Source organism: Plectropomus leopardus, chromosome 12 (genome assembly GCF_026936395.1).
Source record: "Plectropomus leopardus strain MGB_pleo_1.0 chromosome 12, ASM2693639v1, whole genome shotgun sequence".
Classification (NCBI taxonomy): domain Eukaryota; kingdom Metazoa; phylum Chordata; class Actinopteri; order Perciformes; family Serranidae; genus Plectropomus; species Plectropomus leopardus.
In genome coordinates, this window is record NC_142187.1 from 21,441,337 (window position 1) to 21,464,820 (window position 23,484).

The following is a 23,484-nucleotide window of genomic DNA, read 5'->3' on the forward strand; positions in this document are numbered from 1 at the left end:
TGTAATACTATTAATAATGGCTGAATTCCGTTAAGAAACTTCAAATTCAAGCAGTTTATTGTGCAGAATTAGAATAATCCACCATAACTGACAGAAGTATTGTACAGGGTTCCCACAGTCATGGAAATCATATTTTCCAGGCCTGAAAAGGTAATGGAAATAGTAAAAACATAATGTTACATCTCACAAATTTATTTTCTGTAGTATGTCGACTTATCATAGCTCTCACATTGTGTGTTGATTTGTGACGTCTTCTTTGCTATCATGAACTTTTTTTTTTATTTTCTCCAATTATGTTTGAATAAATTTTGAATCATATGTTTCAAAATGCCAAAAAAAAGAAGAAAAAATCAAATGGTTCCTTGAAAAGGAAATTTTGCCAATGAAAATATGTGGGAATTAGATGAACTTACTGAACACAACACAAGGAAGCAGAAACTTAACATCAACCCACTATAATAAAATTTTATCTAGATTGATCGTTACTGAACAGGATTATGAAGTATCCTAGTGAAGTCTGAAAAAGTCCCCACCCTCAGTGTGCATGTTTAGTTTATCATGTTCAGTAGTTAAAATATATCATTAAAACCATCCAGTTCTATCTGACACTCTGAACTGTATTTCTCTTTTGATTTCTATTGTGAGCTCAACTCAATATTTTCAGATTTTTGAAGTGTCTTCATCTACTCTATTCTTTCTTGTTTGTCATGTTTTTTTTTATACCACTGTTCTGGCTGCTGCCTCTCTTTTTCTTCCTTTCTTTTTTCTGGGTTAAAATCAGAGTTACTGTCAGGATTATTTGCCCTTCCTCTTGATCTGCTTGTGCTCGATGATTTTTTCTCACTATCCTCCTCTTCCTCCTCTGCTGAGTCGAATGACATTTCGCTTTCGGTCGGCTCGTCCTCACTTTCTTCATCACCGCCACGTCTTCTCTTTAACTTCTGCGCCTTTGATTTGGCAGTCTTTGTGTTTGAATGCTGGCCTTGCATTTCCCCTGCCAGAACCACATTAACTGCTGTGTTTCTCTTGGGCCTTCCTAAGGGTCTACCTGTGCTCCTGTAACGTTTTTTGTAAATAGTTTTACTTTTTCCTTTTGTCTCCGTTCGCACATTTTCTTCTTTATCATGTTTTTCCACAGTGTGAAGCCCAGAGTCTGCATCTCTCTGGCTCCCATTATCCTCAGCATCAGCAGCGCTGCTCACAGTTTTGTGTCTTTTACCCTTCTTCTGTCCACGTCTAGAATTGGATGAGTGATAACGCTCGACGTGACTCTTCAAGCTCACGTTGTGAGTGAAGCTTTTGTCACAGTGCTGACACTTAAAAGGTCTCTCTCCTGTGTGCAGACGCATGTGTGATTTCAGGTGGCTCGCCTGGTTGAAGCCGCGATCGCACACTGAACACTTATGCTGCCTCACCCCTGTGTGCACAAGCAAGTGCCTCTTAATAGAAATTTTACGTGTGAATTCCATCCCACAGATGTGGCATGTAAACAGTCGGGGGCCGCCGTGATCCTTCCGGTGGATTCTGCGCTGTTTATTTGTGGCAAACATCTCTGAACAGTCGGGGCATTTATAGGGTTTTTCCTCATTTACGTGGATCTGCTCGTGTGTGATTTTGTCCGCCTTTGTTTTGAATGTAGTGTGGCAATATTTGCATTTAAATTCATAGTTTTCGTCGTGGATTCTGCTGTGCGCGGTCATCGCGATCTCATTAACACATCTTTTTCCACAAATATTGCAAGAATAGGGTTTAATTTTGTACTCACATGTGTGAGTTTTCTGGTGATGAAAAAACCTTCCACACTCTGCGCAGAGCTGACTGTATCTGACGGGAATATCTTCCCCTTCTTCACCGCTTTCCTCTTCAGATTCATCGAAAAGCTCGCAAGCCAGTGAAATCTCCTCCTCTGGATTCCAGTCCTCGTCTGAACCCGTGTCACCTTCATCACCTGATTCCTCTGATTCATCCATGGAATCACTCTTCTCATCAATTACAGCGTCAATCTCAGACATGCCTGCGACAGTGCTGCAGTTGTCATCTGTTGACCCTGTCTGTGAAAGATAAAATGACAAGAATGGCTATGAGTAAAAAAAAAATTATAATAATAAAAATATATATATATATATATATATATATATATATATATATATATATATATATGTATGACTTGATTTAAAATGATGGATTCCTTTATTTCTCGTGCTTATGTTGTGCTACATTGTCAATAAAGGCAGAAAAAATAAACATCAACAGCACAGCATCATGAGGCAGCATTTATCTGACAGTCTGACAGGTGCATCTGCCATTAGGAAACTGTATGTGTCAGTGGAAAACGAGCAGCGTCCCAGTCCAGAGATTGGCTCATGCCACTGAACCAGCTGTGGGATACTATCTGCCACTTTTCAATTGAAAACCCCCATTATCAAAATAGTTGCCAATTATTTTTTGGGACTATAGTGATCTGCCTTACAGCTCTACTTATATATTTTACAAAGGTCTTCACAAAACTGTAAAGAAATTTTAAAAAATAAATAAAAATAGTAGGACGGTGTTGACTGTGTATTATTTTATTTTAAAAAATGTTGATAGTAGGTTACTATCTAAATTAGTAAAGGACAGTTTATGCTGTGTGTCATACTGGATGATGGGTGCACACCAAGGTGTTATTGCACATGGGGATGGCATTACTTACTTAGATGGGAAGGCAACAAATGAATTTGATTCAAAACATTCCTTTTTCGCAAAAGTTTCTGACCTTTAACAGACTTCTTGCTGGTTGCTCTTCTTGCTTTTATGCTCCTATTTATGACTTTTAATCAGATTTTATTTTTAATTCTTTTTTATCTGTTATTTTGTTTTTTGTTTTTTTTAAATCATTTTATCATGTAGAACTTTGAGATTAGTTTCAAATGTATAGTGCATTACAAATAAAATATATTATCATTATTATTCTTATTATTAAGTTTGAATACTTGAGTAAAGACTTTGTGCTGACATATATTAAGCCTGTTTGTCACTTTGGGATAATACGGTCAAGACAGTGTGGAGTGACAGCATTGTGTCTGTTAAAATCACTGCTTACCTTGTGTATGTGTTTTGTTTTTTGTAGTTTTTTCCCCCTCTTCCACTTGTTTTCGTTGCACTGTTACTGTTTCTGTTTATATTTGTTAAAAAGTAAATCACCAAAAAAAAAACCTTTCTTGAGTGCAAAATTCTAGTAAGAAGGAGACTATACTCTTAAGATAACACTCTGTGTATGTTGTAGTTTGTCAGTCTCACCTGTTGGGTCTTTGGAGTCAGGTCGACTTCTACTGCTTCTCTCAGGTGTTCATCTTCAGCTGCTGGGTTGCTGGCATTGACTTGGCTTTTCCACTGGTTTCTGTACGTGCACTTGATGCACTGCTGGTTCAAGATGAGTAGCAGCCCATAGGTGACCTTCTCCGTCTTTACTTTCGAGCCACATAACGGGCACTTGTGGCTGAACAACTGGAGGAGGCGTTTTTCATTCACAACATACTTCTTTTTCTTCCGCAGGAGTGCAGCTCTGAAAAATCGGTTAAAGAACACATTTTTCAGATACATCTTTAAAAAGCTAACCTGGTGTAATCACAGGAGAACTGCTGAAGGGAGATGAACTTACTTTTTCCTGATCACGGAAATGTTGCCGACTTTTTGCAGCATCTGAAGAAAATCAGACATGAAATCCTCTGAAGCCTCACATGGCGCAGGGCTTTTTTGGGCAGCTGCGAATTAAATTTAACACTGAATATTCACATAAAAAGAACACATTTGAATGAATATTTAAATGTGGCATAACAAAATGACATGTATAACCTGCTGCAGTTAGTTGTGATTCTTTAGAAGAGGAAGATGGATTCTCACATATTTCAGGTAGATCACACTGAAGAGCAATTTCCACGGGTTCTTCAGGCTCCTACACACAGTAACGAAAAGGAAAAAAGCTCATAGTTGTTGCATTGTCGACTTTCTCTGAATTGTACCAAAATTTACATACACCAAAATGCATGTGTGGGTGATTTTTTAATTACCTTACAGTGCTACATGATTATGATGATCTTAGAAGAAAAATGAAAGTTTACTGTCCATATTAATGATAATGTCTCAATGTGCATATATATGTTGTTGTCTCCACACAAAAGACATGGAAAGTGTCCATTATACAGAATCAGGTGTTCTATAGGACCAGGCTGATGAAGGCACAATGGTCACCTGTCAGTGCAAACAGTTCAACTGGAGCAATAAAAATAAGCAGATATGATCCACTTTCATATACTGTACTCTACAGGCTGCATGTAGCACAACTCCTAGTATGCGTTTTTATGGAATATATTAGTTATTTCTATAGAGAGATGTGGAAATATGTACAGCAGTGATACTCAACTTCCAACTTTTGGGCTAAATCTGGCCCGCCAAAGTGGTGCCAGGTCTCTTAATTGAATGAAACTGATTCACACTGGGATTTTTTTTTTTTAATTTGAGTGTAAATTAAGGTCAATGGGCATTAAAGGGTCAGGGTAGTATCCCCCAGACTCTCTGACAAGTACTAAAATCACTACAGTAAATAATTAGATTTGTATTGTGGCTCTGACTTTATGTTTAACTGATAATAGGCGTTGACAGATTATTAACCTGGCAGATTATTGAGGCCAATAATCTGAATTGGCATTTTATTTTAATGATTACCGCTAAAATGCATCAATTAAAAAGTGAAAAGAAAGTGTCAGCATGGTCAGAACTTTACTTTGTAAAACCTCAAGGAGGTACTTTTAATTATTTAAATTTTCATGTGACTATAAAAAAAAAGTTGCTGGGATCTTGCTGCATATTTTGAACGCATTTACTTAAAGTTTTCTGTTGCTGGTTATATTCAAAATTCTAAATACTGACAATTATTTTCATGTTTTGCTGTAAATGCATATTAGTTCCAAATTTCGGTTATCAGTCTCATTAACGACTAATAATCGTTATCGACCATGAAAAACCAATATTGGTCGATGAGCCACTTCAGTCAATAAAAATAATATGTAAAAGCAAAGGCAAACTTTGAACAGATGTGTGTATAAAAACAAACTAACTCGAAAATATGAAAATATGACAACAGCAGTAGTCTGTAGTATTTGGTTAATACATTGTTTAAATACTTCAAATCCTAAATTCAAAAGCAGAGTCACCACATGTTATTCCGGCCTCACCTGTTTCAGCTCAGCTTCTTCTGGTTCTGACTTGATCCACAAGGATGGGACAGCGCTGGACTCCAGCTCGACCGTCCCGGTCTCAGTCAGTCTTATTATACAGTCCTCTGTGAAATGATCCCCACAGATGGTGATATCCGTCCAGGAGGACTCTTTCACTCCATGATCGTTGACTTTCAGAATAAACTGGACCCACTCCAGCCTCCTCTCTGGATCCTCCGGTATCTTGAATCGTGGCACACAGCGATGCCACGAATTACAGCCCTCCACGGAGCACATGCCGGCTTCAGGAGCTGCCCCTAAAGTTTTAAAAATAGTCGGATAGTTTCATGTTTACTACAAATGAACTGGACGATAGACTTTCTGGGTCCACTGGTTCCCGATGCTAACAACAGTGATAAGCTAACGGTGAACTCATGGCTGTGTGGTGGGCGGGGCTCTGTGGCTGGGAGCGCTTGGTGTGCTTAAAGGCGTATCCCGCATATATATACATATACATACATATACACACACACACAGATGTGGACAAATTTGTTGGTACCCTTCCATGAAAACAGAAGAACCAACAATTTTCTCTGAAATAACTTCACACTGACAAAAAGTAATTGGCATCCATTATTGTTAATTCCATATTTAAAGAAAAGTGACATTTAAAGAAAAGTGACATTTTGTTAACTGAGACAATTACTCTTAACTGAGACAAGACTTGTAAGGTGACATAAAGACTGGCACCATCAGCAGAGCAAATTAACCCTTTGAAACCTGAGCAAATTGGCTTGATTTCTTTCAAAACATGGAAAGAAGGCGATGAGCAGTGCCCTTAAACGTATGGAGAAAAATGTACATAAACGGCCACATATTAGCCCTTTTACAAAGACACTCATTTTTCTTCCACATTCACCAAGCATAATACTGAAATGTAAAATTATTGATTAATAATCTTTGACTCCTTACCTGGTGCGTCTGTCCTCTTATCTCCATCTTCTGCAGTTTTGTCCTTCTGTTGGACCTGCTGAGACAGTGATTGCTGATCCTTATTCTGTGGATCGATTATGGCAGGTTTGGGAAGACTCTTGGCATGCCTCGTGAAAATATCATACATCTCAATTAATGATTTATATCCAGACATAATGTTGAAAATTTTAATTTGTAATAGCATCCTACCTAATTTCAGATGGCTCTGTCACAGAGTCACCAGGCTGGTTTGTACAGTCGTGCGGCTCTACCGCCTCCTCCTCTCCTTCATGACGGGGTCTCTTTGCTGGTCTACTCCCTGAAGGTGCAAGGGGCAAACCCTTTGCTGATGTGGAAGACAGTTCAAGCCCTGTGTCTTGCTGGGTAGACAGGCATGACACAATAACCTGTGTCCCTGATTAGAAACAAAGAAAGTAGTTTTAGTTTCTGATACTGTGATGCATGGACATTTCTTTGTGATTTTACCTCCTGCATTAAATAATAATCATTTATTGTCCATATTTCATACACACCTTTGCTTCTTACATGTGCTTTCAATGTATTATAGGACAACTGTGTGGCTGCACATTTTGTTGAAGGATGCCAGAACACCTGTGTCCCAACAGATGCCATGTGAGGGCAGCACTGCGTTTCACGGCACACTGTAAGCACAGGGTCCACTTGGCAAGCCCTGTTTATGTACTTTGAATGCACATGTGTTGACGTGCTCTAATTGGAAAAACACAATGATAACAATAATTAGTCACAAACATAACAGAGTGTTTGCTTTAAAAAAAACTTTGGTCCACATGAAAATGTTTTTTAGTGGCAAAAGAAAGAGCTAAACCACATATATTTTATTTATTTGCGTCATTACTTGCAGCACATTTTAGCAGGATGTTTAAAAAAAAAAAAAGAAAAAGCTAATATTGTTTTAAATCAGTTAATTCCTACCTGAAATATCAATGACAACAATGGAATATTACAAGTAATTACTTTTTACCTTTCCCTTCTCACTGTGCTCTATTGTTTTCTATTTCCAAGTTAGCACAGAATTAACACATATTTAACACTTGATAGCTTGTAATATGCACACAGTCATGCAACAAGTTTGGGGGATGATCACATAACCTCGGCAGCTGAGAAAATGTTGATAAAACATGGTTGAAAAATAGCATGTTACATGTAGCATGCCTGTATTACAATGTGCAGGTTTATCTTCATTTAGGAAAATCTTTTGATTAACAAGCTATAATTTGATGTTTTTTATGCACTCTGGCACCTTATTTACATTCAAAGTACACATCTTAATCTTAGAAAAGTTCAAATGTATACTTCGGAAAGTGTCAAAACTGGGGGTACCATTATCATTACACATGTAAAGAGTTGTATTTATGTTAACAGTGTTGGAATGTAATTAAGTAATTTACTCAGATACTGTACCTGAGTACAGTTTTATGCTTCATGTAGTTTAGTATTTACATTTTATGCTCGTTTGTGGGCTACTTCTACAAATACTGAACTTTTTACTGCACTACATTTATGTGACAGCTGTAGTTATGTTACTGATTCAGATTACGAATACAAAATATAAATCAACTTTTATAAAATTATAATGTTTAATTATTGCAATAGGCCCATCTTTAAAACGAGCTTTACTTTTGCCTGCTGCTCCATTAAAGTGTTAAACCCAAAAATGCATAAATAATTATAACATATATGCTATAGTATCTGAAACAGGCCATTCTGCATAATGAATACTTTTACTTCTGGTAGGCTACTTAAAGTACACTTTAATTGTAACACTTTTGTACCTTTACTTTAATGATATTTTGAATGAAGGGTTTTATTATTGATTGATTTTGATTGATTGAAATGTTTGTTTTGAATATGCAATGAACAAAGAAATAAAAAAAAAGGTTTAAAACAGAGTATTTCTGCACTGTTGCTATTTTTACTTCAGTAAAAGATCTGAGTGCTTCTTCCACAGCTGTATGTTAGTATACTGTTATATTAAAATGGTTTTCTTTTACCCATATAGCCTATTTTCAGACACAGTTGATGCATTGTAGTGTGCCAGTTGGTGTACTCTTTGGTCTTTGGAGTTTCTTTTTAGAAACAGAAATGGAAAAAACAAACAAACAAACAAAAAAGAGTTACTTTATATTAATTTCAAAATCCAAAAATGAAAAAATGAAGTCAGTTTGTCCTGATGTTTTGCAGTTCTGGAGACAAAGTTGTATCTGCAGGCTTGCAGGCAGCACTTTCAGGACTACAGATCTAGGACCCTCGTTTTATCTGTACATGCATACTGCTCGACTTCAGGTATCGGCTTTGTATTCACTTGACACATGTTGAAGATGACCTATGAACAGACCGTAAGTACTGAATATGAATTAAGTTAAATTTGTTTAAATGAGACACAAAAAATAGGTACAATAGTTTAAAGTACTTCAATGAAGACATAGCCTTATTTTGCCAAGACCATATATATTAATTATTGATTTAGTAACAATAATGTTAATTAGGTTAATTCTTTCCAGCAGCCTACGAAAATTTCCAAAGATAAAAGTATGTCATGACCGGTACCGTCATAGTTAGTTTAACAGTAACATTACACAATGCCGTACGGTTAGATGTTCATTTTGGTTTTGGTGTGTTTGGTCATTTCAATTCAGAGTGTATCCTTATAAAGTACTATTTTGGTGGTACTTGCTAAATAATATTTTGGTGGAATAAACCTTTAAAGTATCCTGTATTTTTGCATTCATCCAATCACTGGGTGGCGCTGTTGCGAAAAACGAGGGTCGTGAAACATTTTTTCATTTTTTTTTAACAAACTTTATTTGAAGAATTAAGCACATTACAATATCTAGTAGGAAAATCTGTATTGCATTCTTAAACTGTATATTCTGATTCAACAAAAACTGCAAGGCTAGTAATAAAACAAAACTACATAAAAAGAAAAGGGGTACATACATAAATACAATTAAAACATAATATTAGTAAAATAAAAATATATCTGTAAGTCAAGGCATTTTTACAATGTGTCACTGTAGCAGTCCTCAGATATATTCCATACACAATTAAACACGTAAAAGTGTTTCATAAGTCATTTACAATTTGTAAACACATCCCAAATTCACACAATATTCCTAATCAGTGTTCCAGAAATTGTGACATACTATGACAAATTATTTACACCGACTGGTGACTATCAGCCAACATGAGGGTCCTAAATCTGCGCTGCTGCATCCATGAACTTTTTTTCCCACAAACTTTATTTGAACAATTAAAAACATTACAATATCTCGTAGGGAAAATCGACATTGCATTTTTTTTGCTGCATCCATGAACTGCTGCCTGCAGGCTGTAATGATACATCCCTGCACTGGACGGGGAAACGGGAGTCCTGTAAACCCGCTCTGATTGGTCAGGTCTTGCTCTTGTTGCGTTCACAGACGATGCGAAATTACAACACTACCGTTTTCTTTAGTGACAATAACTACTCAAAGGGTAAATTACTCGGGACTAAATATGCCTGTTTTGGTTGGGCACGAGGCACATTTTGATGGGCACTGCTGCCTCGTGCCAATGCCTTAATCCGGCCTCGACACAGAAAACTTTGGCAACGTGTGTTATGCACAATGCATAACCTAGAAAAACATTGATATAATGTTACTTACAGCTATGGGGTCCTGCAGAAGGCCTTGTATCGATGGAAAGGCGCCTTCCTTTAGTGTCAGCCTAACCGCAAACCCAGTGTCATACCTGGCCTTGTTGAGGAAACAGTCGTCCGTAAAGTGGCGTGAACAAATGAACACCGTGGCGTATTTTTGTGGTTTTCCGGCAAACACAAAGTCGATCCACTTCTTCCGGACGCTTGGCTCTGTGGGGAAGCTAAACAAGGTGGCATTTCCTGTGCAGCGGTAAAAACACTTTCTTGGAGCCATAACTGCCTGCAAAAACTTCAACGCTTTCAGCTATGAGGCGTTCAAGGAGGCCGGTGAGGAGCGGTGGGCGGGATAAGAGATAAGACCGAGCATGGAGCAGGATGGCCATAAAGAGATGACAAGTGTCGTGCAAACTGCGTCGCTCAGTTTACATCATGATTTTATTATAGGTTTAATACATCCATGGTTTAAATGTTTGGTTTTAAAAAAAAAAAAAAAAAAAAAAGAATTTGGAAATAATAATTTAATTGTCTTGGCAAAGTGTTTCATTCACAAATGTCGTTTTCTCAAGACCTCTCGCGATATTTGTTGCTTTTCTAAATGAGATAATAGTATATAAAAGCCCAGCATCTGTAAAATATTTATGTGCTCTAATTCCTGATTGACCTCGTGTGTTTTGTTTTTCACGTGACATTTTATTTATTAATTTATTTAATTTTATTATGTATTTCTGCCGTTTATGTTTCCTCATGAATTCGGTACTTATTTTATAATTTAAGGTTGTAGACATTTTACTTGTCTGCTTGCTTCTGACACTCAGTTAAGCTTATGTGATCTATGATCCTGCTCGAGATGTGTCTTTTTGATTGTTTGATGTCATTGTTCAGTAAATTAAAAAAAAACAAAAAAAACAGTCGTAGCGTTTAAATACCATAGACTGAATATAAAGATATATCTCTATATACTGTCAAAACTATTATACATTGCTGGTATTGTTTGTTTTGCACAATTTCACTTTTGTTTTAACGGGTTTGCATATTATCTTAGGTTTGCTTGTTGAATGTTTTTGCTCATGCATCACTGATAATGAGGGTCTCCCTCAACCAGTTTCTTGAATCTTAAATTAAGGTTTGATTTGATTTAGTGGGTTTATTTCTCAATGATTTCAGCAACATAAATCTTTCATTTTTCACTCCCTTTACATTGGTTTGAAGCCAGACATTTTTACATATTTACTGCATTCTATTTGCCTATCTATTGTCTATGGTAAAGGATTATTCAAAATCCTGTCACAATTTTTATAAGTTTCCTTTGGATGTCAAACATACATTTCGGGCAACAGCCTTCACAAAAGATATTTTGACATGTCATTGTCGGAAAAGCACAGATTTAAATACAATGTAATTACTCATGGCTGAATTCCATTTAGTTACATCACTTTCAAGCAGTTTGCTGTGTGAGGAAATTAGAGTTTGGTGATATGGAAAAATCAAATATGGAAAAATCAAATATCAAAATATTTTTACCAAATATATCAGTAAAGATACTGCGAAGATATTGTATGATTAAGTTTGGTAGTTTCACAAAATATTTACGAGATTTTTGATAATCATCAATAATGTGGATATACTGACGAAGTAGAAAAAAAGCAAATAAGCTGAGTAAATTGAACCAATTAACTGTAATTCAGCCTTTAAAACAGGCATGTCAAACCGGTCCACAGGGGGGCCGGTGTGGCTGCAGGTTTTGTTTCCAACCAAGTAGCAGCACACCAGACTTGACTCATTTAATCAACTGATCTCCGTCTTCAGACAGTTGATTGGTCAAACTGTGTGCTCTTGGTTGGTTGGCACAAAAACCTGCAGCCACACCGGCCCCCCTGTGGACCAGTTTGACATGCCTGCTTTAAAACCAACAAAAGAAAACACTTATATCCAAAATCTAAGACGATATCTAGTCTCATATCGCGATATCAACATATTGCCCAGCCCAAGTGGGATTAGAATTACCCACTATAATTAACATAAGTACTGTATCAGAGTAATGTAAAGTCCTACAGTGAAGACCCTTTCTGTTCAAAGTAAACGCTGCATTGGCCTCATATACAGTATTTCACAGCACAAAGTCATTGAACATTCACAACTCAAGAAAACTGGTGTTTGACATCAACACAGTTTAATCTGATTGTATCCAGTTTGATTCCATGGCATTCACAACAGGATTCAACAGTATTTTGAAATCAAAGTGACATGATGTCTTAACAGTGAAAAGCAATGGAGTTTGTCCTTAGCTCAAGTGTTCACATTTAGCTCTCATGTTAAATTGTTTAAATATATCATTTTTTTAAAAAACATCCAGTTCTGTATGACTATCTAAATTATGTATCTCTAAATAAAAGCTCATCTCAATATTTTTTTAACTGTCTTTTACTATTTGATTCTTTCTTGGTCGTCCTCTGCCTTTTCTTTCTCCTGAGTCAAAATCAGAGTCACGATTCGTTGCCCTTTTTTTGATCAACTTGTGCTCAATGTCACAGTCTCACTATTTTCCTCGGTTGGCTCGTCCTCACTTTCTTCGCCACTGCTATGCGTGTTCATTATCTTCCGTACCTTTACTTTGGCAGTCTTTGTGTTTGAACACCGGCCCTGCATTTCCCCTGCCAGAACCAAGTTGTCTGCTTTTTTCTTAGGTCTACCTATGGGCCTACCTGTGCTTCTACTTTTATTTAGAGGTTTTTTAATTCTCTCCTGCACTTCCACTGCTTTATCACGTTCTTCAACATTGTGAAGCCCAGAGTCTGCACCTCTCTGGCACCCATTATCCTCAGCATCAGCAGCGCTGCTTACAGTTTTGTTTCTTTTACCCTTCTTCTGTTCACGTCCAGAATTGGGTGTGTGGTAACGTTGGACGTGACTCTTCAAGCTCACGTTGTGATTGAAGCATTTGTCACAGTGCTGACACTTAAAGGGTCTCTCCCCTGTGTGCAGACGCATGTGTGATTTCAGGTGGCTCGCCTGGTTGAAGCCACGATCGCACACTGAACACTTAAACGGCTTCTCTCCTGTGTGCACAGCTAAGTGTCTCTGAAGATAAGGCGGCGAGCGAAATTCAACCCCACAGATGTGACATTTCGATTGTCGGGGCCCTCTGTGATCCTCCAGGTGGATACTGCGCTCCTTATTTGTGGCGAACGTCTCTGAACAGTCGGGACATTTGTAGGGTTTTCCTTCAGTCACGTGAATCTCCTGGTGGGTGAATTTGCCGGCCTTTGTTTTGAAAGTGGCGTGGCAAAACTTGCATTTGAATTCATAGTTTTCATTGTGGATTCTGCTGTGAAAATTCAGCGCGACCTCACTAACACATCTTTTTCCACAAATGTTGCAAGAATAGGGTTTAATTTTGTGCTCACACGTGTGAGGTTTATGTTTATTAACAAACTTTCCACACTCTGTGCAGAGCTGACTGTATCTGACGGGAAGTGAAGGATAATCATCATATTCTTCCCTTTTCTCTTCATCTTCCTCTTCATCTTCGCTTTCCTGGTTAGATTCCTCATGACGCTTGTTAGCCAGTGAATGCTTCTCCGCTGGATTCCAGTCCTCGTCTGAATCCATGTCACCTTCATCACTTGATTCCTCCGTTTCATCAGCGGAATCACTCCTCTCATCAATTACAGCGTCAATCTCAAACATGCCTGTGACAGTGCTGCGAATGTCATCTGTTGACCCTGTCTGTGAAAGATAAAAATGACAAGAATGGCTATGAGTATAATGTAACATTTTTAAAGTCTGCACACAATGAATATCACTGCCAGACAAAAAAATAGATGATTAATCAATCAATCAAGCACTTTGTCTATGAAATCTTAATAAAAATGTATAAAATGCCAATTACAGCAGCCTACAGTCCAAGGTAACATTTTGTTTTATTTGACCAAAAGTCCAAAACCTAAATATTTTAATTATACTATCATTTTATCAACATTTGGTTGCTTTAAAAAAAGTTTTTTGTCAATCTACTAATTGATAAATCGCCAGATCCTCTCAGCTCTACCTGTTTATGGTGAAATAACCAGCACAAAAATGAATTGCACAAAATTATGATAACATAATACATTTTTTATAAAAATTAGGATCATTAATCATTTATCATTAATATGGACCCTATTTTACCATATTTTTGTGTGTAAGTGACTAATAGGAACATAAATTTCTGAAATTGTTCCACCATTAAGCACGACTGCTGCAGCTGGCAGCTTTAGGGGAAATTAAGTACCGTCAATTTACAGAGAGTGAAAGTGTTTGTTTTTATCACCAACAGGCTCAGGTTATTATTGTAAGTATATGACAATATTATAGAAAGGATCCATACAAAGGGTTGACTTTATGTCAATCTTTTTTGTGTAACCAGGAACAGCCTCGAGATTGCTGCCACCAAACTCCACTTATATATAAACAGCAATTTTATCATCGTAAAGACAATCGCTGGTTTGGTTGAACTGACAGTTAGATGTGAAAATATGCTGGTTCCATACACGCTAAAACAAAAGTTACTGTTCACTTTGGGGTGTGGTGGGGTTAGTGATCATTATTTGGGGCTGTTTCTGATTTAACAAAAGGGATTTTACCCTTTAACAAAGAGGTCTATCTCTCACTTATAATAACAATCTGAATCTGTCAGTGGCAAAAACATTTTATGTAGATGTATCAAATAGACACAAATTAGGCATTAAAATGTGGGAATGTAGGGTCCAGGTTGTAAAATACAGGAGTTACCCTTTAACTTAACATAGCAGTGTGTCTGGGTATCTTGTGGTATATCTGACTACAAGTCATACCTGTTGGGTCTCTGGAGTTAGGTCAACTTCTACGACTTCTGTCAGGTGTTCGTCTTCAGCAGTTGGAACTCTACCGTTAACTTGGCTTTTCCAGTGCTTTCTGTATTTGCACTTGATGCACTGTTGATTCAAGATAATGAGCACTCCGAAGGTGACCTTCTCCGTCTTTACTTTAGAGCCACATAATGGACACTTGTGGCTGAACAACTCCAGGAGACGTTTTTCATTCACAACATACTTCCCTTTTATCTGCAGAAGTGCAGCTCTGAAAAACAAGATAAACAAAAACAAAGTAAAATACAGCTTTTAAAGGTGTAATCAAAGTCCAACTGTTAGGAAAGGTGAACTTACTTTTTCATGATCATGTCAATGTTCACAATGTTTTGTGGCGTCCGACCATCAGACATGAAAACATCTGAAGCTTCACTTGGTGCAGGGCTTCCTTGGGCAGCTGCAAATTAAATTCAATGCTTATTATGCACTTAAAAGGAAAACATTTGAGTTAAATCCAACTCTATTTGTAATAACACAAACATGACACATTTCTTACCTGTTGAAGTTTCTCCTGATTCATCAGAATAGGAGGATGGACTATCACATGCTTCATGTATATCACACTGAGAAGCAACTTCTTTGGTCTCTATAGGCTCCTATGCAAAGTAACAAATGTAAAACTATTATTTGTAGCATAGACTCTATAAATTGTACCAACATGCACAAAAAATACACCAATATTTCTGTTTTATTGATTTCTATTTCTTTCTATTACCTTAAAGTGCTACATGATTTATTTTTATGATTAATTCATTTTATAGTATATTTATATTCTGTATGAAATTAAATAAAAGTTTACAGTCCATATCAACCATGAATGACTCAATATTCCTGTAAATGTTATTATTAGGAATGAAAGATATCTATTTTTACTTAAGATTTGGGTTGATGTTTTGTAGATTTTGTCAGTAAGAAAAAATGTATCTTTCACTTTGATATTGGCAGAAATCAGCATGTTGGGCAATTGAAATATTTCATTTTAAAGCCATTATAGGCCAATACCGATGACGTGCTGATATTATCCTGCATCCCTTGTTATTGTCTCTACAACAAAGACACTGGACACTGCATAGTGCAGAAATGTGAATCTTTTTATATACTGTACTCAACATGTTGCAAAGAGCACACCCTAATATGACTCCTAATCTGTGTTTCTGATGGGATGAATCAATTTTTTGTGTTGTGTTGTCTTTGATCCTAGAAGAGGGAATAACATCAAAACTCTAATAAAATCAGCTTGTGATGTTGATTGAATTAACACGAGAATTTAACCAGGGATGCATGATAATATTGCTACATCACTGACATGGGAAGATATTGGTTTGTAAATGAAATATCGGAAATCGGCCCACAAGCTGATATCTGCCAATAACAAAACCGATTTTTTTTTTTTAATTGACAAAGTGATCATGTAAAATCATCAACTCTAAGTGAAGTATTTCTCTTATTTTGCACAATGAATGACTGTTACATGAACTGTAAAGCATTGTCTTTTTCTCCATCTGCTGGTGGGCCATCACGATAAGAGTATGCAAAATATGACATTAATTCCACTTCAGATGACTTGATGATCATTAAAATTAGGTGGGGAAAACGTGAATATATTGATATAGGTATTGGTTATCTGCCAAATAGATTATTTTGATATCGGCAATAATCCAATATGCATCCCTAAATTTAACCCTGATGTACTACTGTCATTAATAAATTAATAATCATCTAAACAAAGGAAATATACATGTACTGTAGCTCTGTCACACTTTTTAATGATTAATTTAACTCATGTGTTAATTAAATAAGCAATTACTAGCCAGTTAGAGCACCGTTATTAAGTAAGGCATTGGATAGTGTATCCACTCCGCCCGCTCAGCAGGACGTGTGTATCAAAACAAACAAACCCGGAAGAAAATATGGTTTCAGCAGTCGGTTGTAGCATTTAGATAATATACTGTGTAAGTAGGGATGTGTAACTTGTGTATTTTTGTGTACTTAAAGTCATAAATTAAAGCAGAGTCACCACATATTAATCTGGCCTCACCTGATCAGGTTCGTCTGGTTCTGACTTGATAGACAGAGATGGGACAGCACTGGACTTCAGCTGGATCGTCCCAGTCTCAGTCTGGTTTATGAAACAGTCCTCTGTGAAATGATTTCTACATATGGTGATATCAGTCCAGGACGACTCTTTCAGTCGTTGATCGTTTACTTCTAAAATGAACTGAACCCACTCCAGCCTCCTCTCTGGATCCTCCGGTAACTTGAACCGCTGTGTCCTGCGACGCCACGAATTACATCCGAGGACGGAGCACATGCTGGTTTCAAACTTTGTCCCTAAAGTTTGTAAAATAAAAAAAAAACTGCCGCGCAGTTTGATTTTTACGGCGTAGACTCTCAGCACAACGTCCAAAACAATCAAAAGCTAACACAGCTCGCCATCTCTGCTACGCGGTGACTTGACCCGCCCTTCTCTGCCTCTGATTGGTTAGCAATCGCTGCCTTCGTTGGGCATCAGGAGTGTGATTGGTTAAAATTGGGGTAAGAATATTGGACTGAGCCAATCAGAGGCAGAGTACGGCGAGTCTACCTTTCGTCATTCTAAAAAACACAAACGGTATATAAAGAATCACGGCTGTATTATAGGGAAAAAAACTCTGATAGTTTTATTTGTGTGCTTGCATTTAGGAAAGATGGAATTTTAAAAAAACTTTTTGCTAACAGTTAAAAACAATTCATTCGGTGATTAATACAAAAATGTACAAATGGAAATAATGAAACAACCAAACGGACAAAAATAAAATAAAATAGACAGAAGTATTAGCACATACAGTGGTTTACCTAACAAGTTATATAATAAGGCCATTAACTTATGCAAGGATTTGCATGAGTGTTTTTAATTACATATTTTAAAGTTTGATATTGCATCATGTCACCCTGTAAGATTGCCATCTTTGACATATTTCATGACTATGCTGACAAAGGACAAATTTTAGTGCAACATTTCTACCCTTATATTTGTCTATAACTTCTCAATTTTGTTGCCTGGTTTAAAACATTTAATAGAAGTAGTAAAGGTAATCTACATTACCTTTGATAAAGTAATTAAAATGGTAACAGTACTTATAACATTTTTACAGGGTAATTTGTAACTACTACATTTCAAAAGCAACCTTCCCAACACCACTGAAATCAAGCTTCACTTGACGGTAAAAGACAGTGAAATGTGACTTACATTTTGGCCTAAGTGTACATTCTTTGTCATATTATGTGATTTTCTAGAAAATCAGTCCAGCTCTGTATCCACATCAATTTTATATCTATATATGTTTCCACAATTGTCTAAAAAAAGATTCTTTTGCTCCTTTTAAGACTTGTCCGTAACACTTATATGTGGTCGTCCCCTACGTTTCCCAGAGCTTTTATCACTGCTCTGGCTGCTGTACCTCTTTTTCTTTCCTTCCTCAGGGTCAATATCAGAGTCACTATCAGATTTTTTAGGTTTTCCCCTTGATCTTGCTGTGCTCTTCCTCACCTTCTTGCTGCTCTCCTCTTCTGCCTCTGCTGAATCAAAGGCCGTGCCACTGTCACTTGGCTTGTCCTCACTTTCTTCATCACTGCATGGTGTTCTCTTTTGCACTTGTAGATTTCCAGTATTGGCATTTGAACAATGGCTTTCCACTAAGTTGCCTGATTCATGGCTCTTAGGTCTTCCAATGGGTCTACCAGTACTTTTCCTTTTACTTTTAGATCTATATATTCTCTCCTGTACTTCCTCTTCTGTGTCCTGCTCTTCTTCTACATTGTCAAGCCCCGAATCTGCACCTCTCTTGCTCCCATTATCCCAAGCATCACCAGTTTCACCCTTCTTCTGTTCAAGTCCAGATTTGGACGTATGGTAACGTTGGACGTGACTCTTCAAGCTCACGTTGTGATTGAAGCATTTGTCACAATGCGGACACTTGTACGGTCTCTCTCCTGTGTGGAGACGCATGTGGGATTTCAGGTGGCTCGCCTGGTTGAAGCCACGCTGGCACTCGGGACACTTAAACGGCTTCTCTCCTGTGTGCACAGCTAAGTGTCTCTGGAGAGAAAGTGGCCAGAGGAACTCAATCCCACAGATGTGACATTTTAACTGTGGGCGGCCTCTGTGATCCTCCAGGTGGATTCTGCGCTCCTTATTTGAGGCAAACGTCTCTAAACAGTCGGGACATTTATAGGGTTTTCCTTCAGTTACGTGAATCTGCTCGTGTGTGATTTTTCCAGCCTTTGTTTTGAACGTAGCGTGGCAAAATTTGCATTTAAATTCATAGTTTTCATTGTGGATTCTGCTGTGAGTATTTAAAGCGGTCTCAGTAACACACCTCTTACCACAAATACTGCAAGAGTAGGGTTTGATTTTGTGCTCACATGTGTGAGGCTTCTGTTTATTAAAAAATGCTCCACACTCTGTGCAGAGGTCACTGTTTTTGGGGCCAGGTGGAGGATGATCACCATCTTCATCTTTGGTTTTGTCATTGGGAGTCTTTTTATGCAAAAAATGCTTTGCTGGCTTCCAGTCCTCATCTGAGTCCATGTCATCCTGCTCACTCGATTCATCCAAGAAATCACTTTCGTCATCAATAACAACATCAGCCACAGAGACCCCTGTGATGCGGGTGCCATCTGTTGATGCTGCCTGTGATACAATGACAAGAATTGGTATGAAGCTATTTTAAAACCTGCACAGCAGACTGATCTAAACATTACAACCAAACTAGCACTACCGCCTCGCAGTTGTACGCCTTCACAAATCCGTCAAGTTGCACTTACAGTTTACATCAACGTCTGTGAAAACATCGATGCTTCACAAACATTTTTCCTCCAGTCGCACAGAAAATCTATACAATCATCACACTTTAAAAGCCTCAGATTAGTGTCACCAATTCAGTATCCGACCAAACGTCTTCCCTTCTGTACTTTAGTTATGACATTGAGTAACGGCCACTAAAGTGTTTTTGCAGAACATTATGTCACACTGACAGTGACCTTTAACCTTTTGGATATAACAAGTAATCAGTTCATCATTTTTATCATTTTAGACATTTCTGCAAAATGTTGTCACAATTAGCAACAAATTCTTGAGTTATGGTCAAAAACATGTTTTGCGAGGTCACGGTCACCTTTGACCAGATCTGCAACTCTGACATATCGCTTCATTTGTTGATGTATGTCACTGATTTCAGGTGACAAATAAATTGATTGGAGTTAATTTAACTGATTTGAACTGAACTGAATAGAATTAAATAATTGAGTGAACTTAGTTTGGGCTTCATGAAAAGTGAGACTATAAAAACAAACAACTCATGCACAGTGTCCCATGTGGGATGCAATGTGTAACTGTGACAGATGGTGGCAGCGGTTACAGCTGTCAAAGCAGACTCACCTCCTCTGGGCTCTTCAGATTTGTCTCAGGTCCCCCTGACTCTGACTGGACACTCAGTGATGGGACAGCAGAGGGTTTCAGCATTAGCTGGACCGTGTCAGCCAAATCTGAACCGCTCGGTGTCAAGTCGTCAAAACAGTCACATTTGAAGTGTTCGCTGCAGATTGTAATGTCTGTCCAGGACGACTCTTTAAATCGCTGCTTATTGACTGTAGCGAGAAACTGGACCCACTCCAGTCTCCTCTCAGGGTCCTCAGGTAACTTGAACCGCTGCGCATCGCGACGACCCGAATCACAGCCGACGACGGAGCACATTGTGGGTTAAAGTTACGTCCCTGCAGCTCTTAACGTGCTCGGACTGTTCACAAAAAGTCGAGTCAAGATGGGTTTGGCCATCTTACTACCTCAACTACAGCACTGAGCTAATGTAGTTAGCCGTTGCGGCTACGTGAAGTGGGCGGGGTTTTGTGGACAGGTACGCACGGTTTGTTGTCTGGCGTACACCGGCGAAGGTAAGCCTATTTTACTGTGAGAGTCACATGTATGAAGAAAAGAAGGAGCTCTGAAAACCAAGCAGACCCAAGGTGACGGTTGCCTAGTTACGGAGAAAATTACATTCTAACATTCTAAACTAGCATGACAAACCTTCCAGCATAAGAAAACTGGGATAAACAGGCTTTTCTACAAATAACAGTGTTAAGGAATATCTTTCAAGATATTACATATAATTTACCAGGTAAAGTTAGTGTTCGAAATATTAGAGCTAAGTATTGTAAGTGTGATTTCTGTGAACTGGAAAAAGAGAGTGTTTCTCACTTATTTTTCCATGTGTGGGCACAAGTTGCTGGTTTACACTTGAATGTTTTGGATCCATGTTGCCATCTTCCTATAAAAGAAACTTAAGATAAATGTTGGCATAACTACAAGTGATGTAACTCTATAGCTACTTTGTGGGGCGCCGATTATGAATTCTACTTTTGTATTTTAATTATTTTGAAAATTCTATATTTATGAAATTAAAATAAAAAGTTGTCAGAAATTAAAGCGATTTTTCTACAATTAGTAAAATACAAAAATATAATACCATCTTATCTAATATAAAAAAGTTATTAAGACCTTTAAGTTATTAAACAAGACAATATGACGCATATAACACAAACTCTGGCATTATAACATTATTATTTTTATTATTTTTTTGTTTGTTTGATTTTTTCTTGTCTCATTTTACGTGTTGTTGTCTATTTCTCTGTTTGTATATCTGCCAGTGAACACGTGCACAGTAAAGAAAGTAAAAGAATCAACTTTCAATATAAATTTATTGCCTGCTCACTGTTTCGGCAGTTGCTGTTTACGAGTGAGTATGTAATAAATAAACCAGAGTCTAAAGTTGGTCCTGAAAAGTTTCACGACAGATAATATCCAAAGGCAGATGTGCAAATTCTCCCGCAGATGGCGCTGTGCAGCTTTAAAAGTTTTGACTAGCCAGTTATTGTCAATATTACAGTGATAATAAAAATCACTTCTCAGTTACAAACAAAATCGTTTGGATACAAAACATTGGGGTAACTTGAAGGCTTTCTTCTTTGTGTACTTTTGTTAGGATTATTTATTTTATTACGTTATGAATCATATGCATATATGAAAGGTTTTACCACTTCAATACCTGTTATGGAAGTTTCACTGAGAGTCAGATCTCAGTTGCAAGAGATCTTACCATCTCTCTGTCTACGCCTACCAAAACATCATTTTAAACTGAACACTAAATATAATTTTGGCAAATAAAATAAAAGTGAAAATAGAAATTATTGCCTCAGTAATGTTGACATCATATAACAGTCTTAACACTGCATTGACTTCACTGCTCTTTGAGTTACATGGCTATCACCTAACTACAGAAGCAGACGCTTGCAATCTCCAGTGTGCTACTCTGTTAAAATACACAACAATCTACCCCCCACCCCCCAGCTCCTCAGTCACACATTCCCAAAAGATGACCTGAATGTGTGTGTGTGTGTGTGTGTGTGTGTGTGTGTGTGTGTGTGTGTGTGTGTGTGTGTGTGTGTGCAGCTTTGTAAAGCAGTTAACAGATCTAATCCCCCAAGTCAAAGAACACATGTTTTCCAGGAGGTGGATCACATACTGTAGCTACAGTGCATGCCTCATGTTATCTGTCTCAGGGGATCTGTAACTGTAGAGAGTCATTGAATTCTGTCTTTTAGCTATTTAATGTCTGTAGGGCCATTTGTCAGGGGTCAGAAAACATTTCTGTTGACTGACACGTTTTGTAGCCTATGTGTCCAGTCATGCAGGTTTCTTAAATGTTTTGATGTAGATGATTTTCAACTAGTTAAGATTTATATTTCAGCAAAAGTATTTTGATATTAAGAGGATTTTTTACATAAAGAATTCTTGATATCAAGGTTTTATCAGTTGAGATGTGTTTGATGTTTTGTAATATAGCCTTGACATCACTGTTTTCCTTCTCTATGTAATTTTTCTATGTAATTCCTATGTAATTTATTTGATTGTTGATTGTCAGCTGTTTTACTATCCTGAGTGGTTCAGATGGTTAACCACACCTGCAATCGTAGAGCTCGTCAGCCTTTTGGGTTGCTTTATGTATAAATATAGGTGGGGTTTCATCTTTTTAAACATTTCACCTGACAAAGATCTGAACAGGATCAAAATGTTGTCTTCAATAAACATGTGTGGCATAGATTAAGTGTGCAGGTGTTACCTTTTTCCTTGTGTAAGCTGTTTTTTGATAGCCTTGCACCTATGTGATGTGCGTATAACTACCCTCTTTCAACTTGTTAGGAATCCCAGAAGTTAGCCGACAAATCACACTGTGAAGCATACAAATGTCATTTGGCCTAATTTTAAACTCCTGAAATAATATTCTGAATTTAGTACCACTGTCAGAACTGCTTAAAAAGAAAATCAGTATTATTAAAAACTGGGGCAAATGCTTAAACTTCCTGAGAAGTACCACGCGTTTTGGTGAGTCACACTTGTGCGTCTAGTGTCTTACTGTAATCTATGCAATGACAAATAGGTATTTGTTTTGTATTTCCTTGTTTTGCAATGGTTTATATATTTAGTTTTGTTTTTTTAAATTCTGTGGTTAGCGTGGGGGTTTGTAAGTATGACTACTTTGTGATTTATTTAGTGATAAATTCTATTTTGCATTATGTTTAGAGAAATAAATAAAACTGCTAATGACTAAAAAAAAAAATTAAAACTCAGTTGACATCCTAGCCTCCCATTACATCCTATAATACATTCTTTTCACTAAAGCCCATAGCAGGGACGTGTGGCTGAAATATGTGCTCT

The 23,484-nt window shown here is 37.4% G+C and overlaps 3 protein-coding genes across 3 annotated transcripts; all 3 read right to left on the bottom strand.

The window, feature by feature from the left end:
- Positions 1-30: 30 nt before the first annotated feature.
- On the bottom strand, positions 31-11,457 carry LOC121950890 (uncharacterized). The gene is given in 10 exon segments (XM_042496979.2): positions 31-763; positions 765-2,051; positions 3,280-3,544; positions 3,641-3,743; positions 3,835-3,934; positions 5,214-5,512; positions 6,168-6,295; positions 6,378-6,582; positions 6,701-6,896; positions 9,854-11,457. Coding segments are annotated over 10 exon segments (2,925 nt in total). The 5' UTR covers positions 10,121-11,457; the 3' UTR covers positions 31-688.
- Positions 11,458-11,999: 542 nt separating this feature from the next.
- LOC121951700 (uncharacterized) lies at positions 12,000-17,190 on the bottom strand. The gene is made up of 5 exons (XM_042498141.2): positions 16,771-17,190; positions 15,229-15,328; positions 15,030-15,129; positions 14,679-14,943; positions 12,000-13,572 (listed from the first exon to the last, which is right to left on the bottom strand). The coding sequence occupies exons 1-5, from the start codon at positions 17,041-17,043 to the stop codon at positions 12,355-12,357; spliced, it is 1,956 nt and encodes a 651-aa protein (XP_042354075.2). The 5' UTR covers positions 17,044-17,190; the 3' UTR covers positions 12,000-12,354.
- Positions 17,191-17,359: 169 nt separating this feature from the next.
- Positions 17,360-21,031, bottom strand: LOC121951841 (uncharacterized). The gene is made up of 2 exons (XM_042498328.2): positions 20,152-21,031; positions 17,360-19,404 (listed from the first exon to the last, which is right to left on the bottom strand). The coding sequence occupies exons 1-2, from the start codon at positions 20,464-20,466 to the stop codon at positions 18,094-18,096; spliced, it is 1,626 nt and encodes a 541-aa protein (XP_042354262.2). The 5' UTR covers positions 20,467-21,031; the 3' UTR covers positions 17,360-18,093.
- Between the last annotated feature and the right edge of the window lie 2,453 nt (positions 21,032-23,484).